This window comes from Pan paniscus, chromosome 1 (genome assembly GCF_029289425.2).
Source record: "Pan paniscus chromosome 1, NHGRI_mPanPan1-v2.0_pri, whole genome shotgun sequence".
Classification (NCBI taxonomy): domain Eukaryota; kingdom Metazoa; phylum Chordata; class Mammalia; order Primates; family Hominidae; genus Pan; species Pan paniscus.
Genome location: NC_073249.2, coordinates 11,230,818 through 11,239,784, shown reverse-complemented (window position 1 = coordinate 11,239,784; position 8,967 = coordinate 11,230,818). Strand labels below are relative to the sequence as shown.

Below are 8,967 nucleotides of genomic sequence, written 5' to 3'. Positions count from 1 at the left end.
CAATCAAATGAGAAGAGGAAGCCCAGAAACTAGGAAACTTAATACAAGTAAGATTCTGGTGAGTGGGATCAAGTCCAAGGCTGCTTCTGAGGTCAGTCTGCTTGGGTTTAAATCTCAGCTCTACCTCTTATGACATGTGTTTTTCTAACATTTCTGCATCTTGTTTTCCTTTGTGAAATTGGGATTAATAAAAATATTCATTTTGTGAGGTATTGGAAGGATTAAATAAAGTGATTTCTGTAGGGTTTAAGATGCTGGTTTGTCACATAGTAAACCTTGTAATGTTAGATCCACCATTTTTATTCAGTTGGAGCACAGAGAAAATACTAATGCATTTTAATGGGGGGAATAAGGAAACTTCTTTGGTTAGATTTTTTTTTCTTTTTTAAGTCAGGTATGGTAAGATCTTGAATAGTGGAAGAAGATAGACCAAAAAAGGAGACAGAGAGACAGAGAGAGAGAGAGTGATAGAGAGAGAGAGAGAGTAGAAAAAAACATCATCTGCAGAGGGAACTGCTCAGAATGGAGAGTATTCTGCCTATTGAGGGAACGGCAAATAATGTTTAACTAGTAACAGAGCTCCAACTGGACTGGAGGGGAGGGACAGCAGGGCAATTTGGGTCAGAGTACAGAGACCTCCTTCAATGTGTGCCCTAAAGCTGCTTTCCTATCCATGGATTCAACCTCAATGAAGGAGACCTGTATGCTGGTTAAAGGAAAGATAGCACAACCATAAGCCTATGATTATTTAAAATGTTAAAATAAACTGAGCACAGTGGCTCACACCTGTAATCCCAGCACTTTGGAAAGCTAAGGCAGGAGGATTGCTTGAGCCACGAGTTCAAGACCAGCCTGGACAATGTAGTGAGACCCATCTCTACAAAAAAATTGTAAAAATTAGCCAGGCGTGGTGGCCTGTGCCTATAGTTCCACCTACTTGGGAGGTTGAGGTGGGAGGATTGCTTGAGACCAGGAGGTTGAGGCTGCAATGAGCTGTGATTGCACCACTACACTCCAGCCTTGGGCAACAGAGTGAGATCCTGTCTGAAAAAAAAAATGCTAAAATGCAGTGCCAAATCTTACAACATGGGTATAATTCTACCTTAATTATATAAGATGACCTCAAATATTATGATGTACCAAATAGGCAAAACAACAACAAATAGAACTAAAGCTTGTGCTAATATTAAAGCTGTAATGAGAATTTGTCCGGTAGAATTTAGAAGGACTTTGCCAGGTATGATTTATATATGTATATAAAAATGACCTGTGACATTAAATGGCCAAAATAATAATCATTCCTTTGATTTCAGATATATCCTGAAATATTTGAAGCAAATATATATATTTGATATATTGATATATTTGAGGCAAATATGTCATTTACCTCAAAAGTAGGCACTACAGAAGGGAATTGCTGGGTCATATGATAACTCCGTTAATAGTTTGAGTAATTGTCTAACTCTTTTCTAAAGTGTCTGCACCATTTGACACCCCCACCATCAAAGTATGAGGGTTCCAATTTCTCTACATCCTTATCAACATTAGTTATTGTCTATCTTTTTTATTGTAGCTACCCTGATGGGTGTGAAGTGGTATCTCATGGCTTTAATTTTTCTTTCCCTAATGACCAATGATATCAAGCATCTTTTCATATGCTATTTGTCATTTGTATGTTTTCTTTGGAGAAATGACTATTCAAGTCTTTTGTCCATTTTAAAATTGTGCCACTTTTTTTAAGGTCGAATTGTAAGTGTGTGGGTTTGTTTTTTTTATCTTTGGATGTATTGTACATATAATTCACTTTTCTGGTATATGTTTTGCAAATATTTTCTCCCATTCTGTAGGTTGTCTTTTCACTTTCTTGATGGTGATGGTATTTGAAGCTAAAAAGTTTTTAAAAACTTTTGATGATATTTAGTTTACCTTCTTTTTCTGTTGCTTGATTATGGCTTGTACTTGTGCTTTCAGTGTCAGAGCTAAGATACCATTGGCTGATCCACAGTTATGAAGATGTATCCATGTTTTCTTCTAAGGGTTTTTATAGTTTTAGCTCTTACATTTGGGTCTACACATTTTTTAGTTAATTTTTGTATATGGTGTGACATAGGAGTCCAACTTTTTTCTTTTTCATGGGGATATCTAATTATTCCAGTATCATTTGTTTAAACAACTGTTCTTGTTCCCCCTGAATTGTCTTGGCAGCCTTGTCAAAAATCAATTGACCATAAATGTGAGGATCTATTTCTGGCATTTCTATTTTAATCCATAGATCTATATGTCTGTCTTCATGCCAGTACCATTAAGGTCTTGATTACTGTATCTTTGTAGTAAGATTCGAGATCAAAAGATGTGATTCCTCACACTTTTTTTTTCTTATTCAATATTTTCTGGCTATTAAGGTTCTGTATTAGTTGGGGTTCTCTAGAGGAATAGTATAGATGTATATATGAAGGGGAGTTTATTAAGGAGTATTGACTCACACAGTCACAAAGTGAAGTCCCACAATAGGCCGTCTGCAAGCTGAGGAGCAAGGAAGCCCAACCAAGTCCCAAAACCTCAAAAGTACGGAAGCCAACAGCGCAGCCTTCAGTCTGTGGCCAAAGGCCCATGAGCCCCTGGAAAACCACTGCTGTAAATCCAAGAGTCCAAAAGCTGAAGAGCTTGGAGTCTGATGTTCGAGGGCAGGAAGCACCCAGCACGGGAGAAAGATGAAGTCCAGAAGACTCAGCAAGTCCAGTCCTTCCACTTTCTTCTGCCTGCTTTTATCCTGTCTGTGCTGGCAGCTGATTAGATGGTGCCCACCCCCAGTTTGAGGGTGGGTCTGTCTCTCCCTGTCCACTGACTCAATTGTTAATCTCCTTTGGCAACACCCTCACAGACACACCCAGGAACAATACTTTGCATCTTTCAGTCCAATCAAGTTGACACTCAGTATCAACCATCACAGCTTCCTTGCATTTTAACAGAAATTTTAGGACCAGCTTGTCAATTTATGCAAAAAAGCAACCTGAAATTTCGAAAAGTATTGCATTAAATCTGTGGATCAATTTGGAGCATATTGCCATCTTAACACCATTAAGACTTTTAATCCATGAATATAGAAGGTCTTTACATTATTTAGGTCTACTTTAAATATTTCAATGACATTTTGTAGTTTTCAGTGTATAAGTCTTGCATTTCTTTTGTTAATGTATTTTATTCTTTCTATATTATTGTAAACAAAATTATTTTCTTAATTTTATTTTTGGATCCTTTAATGCTATTATTCATAAATACAACACATTTTTCTCTTTTGTTGTTATATCCTACTGTCTTGCTAAACTTGTTTATTAGTTCTAGTAATTCTTTTTAGTGAAGTCCTTAGAATTATCTGTATTCAAGATGTCACATACAAATAGAGATAGTTTTACTTCTTCCTTTCCAATGTGGATCTCTTTTATTTCTTTTTCTTGTCTAATTCCCCTGGCAAGAAACAATTAGATGTAATTTTGATAATATCTATGTACTTTGTCTATGATAATATCAGGCTACTTTCAAATTAAATATTTTGTTTTACTAGACTTTACCTTGGCTGCTGGCTTTTCAAGCATCAGAGATATATAATAGTCAAGCTGCAGAAAGGCAGCCCTGCCAGAGATTTCCATGCAGCATCAGATTGAGACAAATAGAATGAGAATTTAGTCCTCTCTACCCAAGTCTACTTTGAAGATTAGGTAGAAATACAAAGAGAACAGCTAGTGGTTACTGAATGCTTGCTATGTGCAAGGTACTAAGCCAAGAGCTTTTTGTCAATAATCTTATTTCTCAAGATAAATCAATGATAGATAAGATTAATATCACAATTTAATACAGAAAGCCAAGTTCAGAGGGACCAAACAAGTTGTAACAAATTATATGGCTTAGAGATTGTGGCTGTATGAATAAACAAATGTATGGATGTGAGATTATTTCTCAAGATAAATCAATGATAGATAAGATTAATATCACAATTTAATACAGAAAACCAAGTTCAGAGGGACCAAACAAGTTGTAACAAATTATATGGCTTAGAGATTGTGGTTGTATGAATAAACAAATGTATGGATGTGAGTGTTTTCCAGAGAGAACAGCGTTATTACCTAAGAGGAACCTTCTACACTAAGAAAGTCTAGGATTTTCTATAAGAAAAAAGAGGCTGTCTTATCAGTGTTCATAGACCCATTGTTAAAGATACATTCATAATGTCATTGTTAGGGGATAGATGCTCTTAAAAATATTGACTTCTGCCCTATGAATAGGACTCTAAAGAGTGTATTGTGAGGAAAATAAGCAAATATATGACCCCCTCTAAGTTTAGTAAAGTTCTTCAAAGGTCACTTTCCCCATTGACATTATCTGATTTGATCTCATTAATACAATGCTTATATTTTAGTTTTTCCTCATATAGACCTTATACATATTTTTCTAGATTTGTACCTAAGTTTTTTGTGTGTGTTAATGCAAATGGTATTTGTGTTTTTCATTTTAAATTTCAATTGATCATTGCAGTTGTATAAAAAAAGTTGACTTCTGTATGTTAACGTTGTGGCCTGCAACTTTGCTATAATTGCTTATTTCCAGGAATTTTGTCAATTCTTGCAGATTTTCTTCATAGGAAATGGTATCATCTGAGGACAAAGAATTTTATTTCTTCCTTCTCAACCTGTACACCCTTTATATCCTTTTCTTGTCTTATTCTGTTAGATAGAACTTCCAGAGCAATGCAGAATATAGTGAGAGAGGATACCCTAACCTCGTTCCCAATTTTAGGGGAAAATCATCTAGTTTCTCACCATTAAGTATAATGTTAGCTGGATATTTTTTGGTGATGTTCTTTATCAAATTGAAGAAGTTCTCTACTCCTACTTTTCTGAGAGGTTTTATCATAAATTGGTTTTGAATTTTGCCAAATGCTTTTTCTGCATCTATCAGTATTATAATTTTTCTTCTTAGCCGGCTGATATGATGAATTAATTGATTTTTGGTATCAAACCAGCCTTACATACTCAGAATAAATACCATGTGGCCATGATTTATAGTTGCTTTTATACATCGTTGGATTTATTTTGCTAATATTTCTTGAGGAGTTTTGTGTCTCTGTTCGTGAGAGATATTGGTTCATAATTTTATTTTCTTGTAATGTCTCTGGTTTTTTTGGTATTAGGGTAATGCTGGCTTCATAGAATGAGTTCAGAAGTATTCCCTCTGCTTCTATTTTCTGGAAGAGATTACAGGGTATTGGTATAATTTCTTTCTAAGATATTTGGTAGAATTTTCCAGGAAAACTATCTAAGACTATCGTTTTCTCTTTTGAAAGGATGTTCAAGCTCAGTCGCCCCCGCCAGCCTGTTCACCGTGTTATCCTGCTGCTCTGCTGCCCCACTCCTCCACCAGTCACGATGGAAGAAGAGATCGCCACGCTTGCCATTGACAATGGCTCCAGCATGTGCAAAGCTGGCTTTGCTGGGGACGATGCCCCCCAAGCTGTGTTTCCCTCCATCATCGGGCACCCCCGGCATAAGAGCGTGATGGTGGGCATGGGCCAGAAGGACTCCTACGTGGGCGACAAGGCCCAGAGCAAGCCGGCATCCTGACCCTGAAGTACCCCATTGAGCATGGCATCGTCACCAACTGGGACGACATGGAGAAGATGTGGGACCACACCTTCTACAATGAGCTGTGCGTGGCCCTGGAGGAGCACCCAGTGCTGCTGATCGAGGCCTGCCCGAACCCCAAGGCCAACAGAGAGAAGATGACTCAGATCATGTTTGAGACCTTCAACACCCCGGCCATGTATGTGGCCATCCAGCCCGTGCTATCCCTCTACGCCTCTGGGCGCACCAGTGGCATTGTCAGGGACTCTGGAGATGGGGTCACCCACACGGTGCCCATCTACGTGGGCTACGCCCTCCCACATGCCATCCTGCATCTGGACCTGGCTGGCAGGGACCTGACAGGCTACCTCATGAAGATCCTCACCGAGCGTGGCTACAGCTTCACCACCTCGGCCCAGCGGGAGATCATGCCCCACATCAGGGAGAAGCTGTGCTACATCACCCTGGACTTCGAGAAGGAGATGGCCACGGCCGCATCTTCCTCCTCCCTGGAGAAGAGCTAGAGCTGCCCAATGGCCAGGTCATCACCATCGGCAATAAGCCATCCCGGTGCCACTAATGTGGCAAAGCCAAAATTTTAACCAAATCTGATTTCAGTGCTCTGACCCAGAAAGTTCTTATGCTCACATCAGCTATTCAGATGTTAATATTTGGTATTTTAAATTACAGAATGATACATATCTGAGATAGACCTCTTCAAGTCTTCCTTATAAATTAGAAACTAAAGATTTTTCAAACAGAAATACTTTCAATTTTTCAAGAAGCTTTAATTTTGTCTCATAAGATGTGAATCGACTGGATCTGTTATTTAGAATGATTAGCACACTGGGCGTACTGGCAGCAAAGCCTTTGAAATTGATAAAAATATGTGCTCTAATCTGACAGAGATCATCCATTAGTTACACCATTCCAAAGTTCCCTGTTATTGCCTGTGACATTTCCCAAATCATCTAGAGATTCAAGCTGTTAGGACAGTTTCTTTTATCAGTCATCTCCAGAGGCTCATCAAACTGAGAATTGTATAATTTTGTATTTTTAAATCCATGTGGCACTTGCCACAGACAGAACCTTTGGAAGATGATATTGTTGGTGTCGAGCCTTTGGTTAAGATCAACACTTGATTGGTGATTTTTAATATTAATAAAAACAGCTAGCTTAATGTTAAGCCTTTGTTCTTTTAAAAGACTGAAGAGAAATAGAGTAACTACACTTGTGATATCACCTAGTATATATTAATACATTAAATATGAAAATTCAGTGAAAACTCTACTTTCAAATTTTATTCTTAATATCCATTACCCACATTTATACTTTGTCATTATGTGTTTATAATTATATCTAATTTCATGTTGGTGTAGGTATCTTCACAAACATCTAATAGACATAGAGTTTTTTTAAAAATAGTATGTGTTGGCCGGGTGCAGTGGCTCACACCTGTAATCCCAGCACTCTGGGAGGCCAAAGCTGGCGGATTGCCTGAGCTCAGGAGTTTGAGACCAGCCTGGGTAACACGGTGAAACCCTGTCTCTACTAAAATACAGAAAATTAGCCAGGCATGGTGGCATGTGCCTGGAGTCCCAGCTACTCGGGAGGTGAGGCAGGAGAATTGCTTGAAAACAGGAGGTGAGGTTGCAGTGAGCTGAGATTGTGCCACTGCACTCCAGCCTGGGCGACAGAGCAAGACTCCATCTCCCAAAAAAAAAAAAAAAATAGTATGTGTATTATTTCAATTTTTTTCCCCTTTAGGTTTACAAAGGAATAATATTGCCTCAGATGACCACTTCTTTGTTGTCGTTCTTTACAGGATGAATAAAGAAACATCAACATTGTTAAAGAAAACCCAGTGAAAAATATAGCTAACAAGTTTCTAAAAACTCTCACTAATCCCAAGAACTAGACTACAACCTGATTAGCTTGTATGTGTGCTGGTTCCAGTTTCTAGACTTAATATTCTACTGGTGAGAGCAGCAGTATTGGTTTCTAGAGATTACCAATTTATAAAGTGTTATACGACATTGCTGTTACACTGTTCACATGGGTTTGGGGAAACTGGGAAAGCATCATTACCCATCTTCCAAATTCCCATTACATTTTTTCCTATAGCTTTTCTTTATTTTATTTTCTTATAGGTAAAATGGAATGGCAGAGCAGTGTGTTTCTGAGAGTTCCATTGCTTCTGAAGATGATACTTGATAACTGATAATGGATTCTGTTCTTTGTTGACATTTGGAAAATCACTTCCTTAATTCATTACAGAACAGGAGCATGGTTAAGAACACAGTCTGATGCCAGACAGCCAGGTGCAATCCCAGCTGTGCCACATATGAGTTGCATAATTTCAAGCCAGTCACTTAACATATTTTAGTTTCCTAACCTGTAAATGGGCATATAGTATTACTTATATCTGGCTCATTGGAAATATTAAATAAATATTAGTTTATTATGAATGATAGTATTTATTCCCAACCCATGAGTAGTAGTGTATTTTTTATGTTCCTGATCTAGCTGATAGAAAAGTCGATTGGGTTTGTAACTTTGACTTCCTCTATTAACATTTCTAAAGCCAGTTCACCAGAATGCTTCAGCATGGTTTGTTTGTTTTTGAGATGGAGTCTCACTCTCTCACCCAAGTTGGAGTGCAGTGATGCAGTCTTGGCTCGCTGCAACCTCTTCTTCTGGGGTTCAAATGATTCTCCTGCCTCAGCCTCCCAAGTAGCTGGGACTACAGGCGCATGCCACCGCGTCCGGCTAATTTTTTGTAGAGTTGGGGTTTCACCATGTTAGCCAGGATGGTCTCGATCTCCTGACCTCATGATCCACCCACCTAGGCATCCCAAAGTGCTGGGATTACAGGCGTGAGCCAACGCACCCAGTCTTCACTGTGTATTTTTTTAAAGGAGGTCATGAAGGAGCCAATATTTAGATTAGTTTTATAGTGTGTTTGATTTCAGAAAATGTTTTGAGTCCTGCAATGTAAGTTAATTAAAAAAAAAAAAGAGACACCCAGCAGATCTTGGGCTTTTTGAAAACCAGGATCATATCTCCAGAACACTTGAGAAATGTTTTTCCACTCAGGAAGAAACATGCCAAGTTCAATTGTTCTTAGGTAATTTAAGCTAAAAGAATCTGATTTCTCCAAAGGAAATGTGGTCAAGACAAATAATCTGTACTCATACAGAAAGTGCCAGGGAATCCATTGTAGATATTGCTTTGCAGGAGCTGAGTGAAGTGAGTTTAGAAAGTATGAATTTGGATTGCCTGGTCAGTCTTATACCCTCTAAGTGGCTGCATAAGCACAAATTAGGAAAGCATTATTCATGAAAGATAGACT

At 38.3% G+C, this 8,967-nt stretch overlaps 1 protein-coding gene across 1 annotated transcript; it reads left to right on the top strand.

The window, feature by feature from the left end:
- Positions 1–5,420: 5,420 nt before the first annotated feature.
- On the top strand, positions 5,421–6,139 carry LOC100987964 (actin-like). Its single transcript, XM_014343393.3, is given in 2 exon segments — positions 5,421–5,601; positions 5,604–6,139. Coding segments are annotated over 2 exon segments (717 nt in total).
- Positions 6,140–8,967: the final 2,828 nt, after the last annotated feature.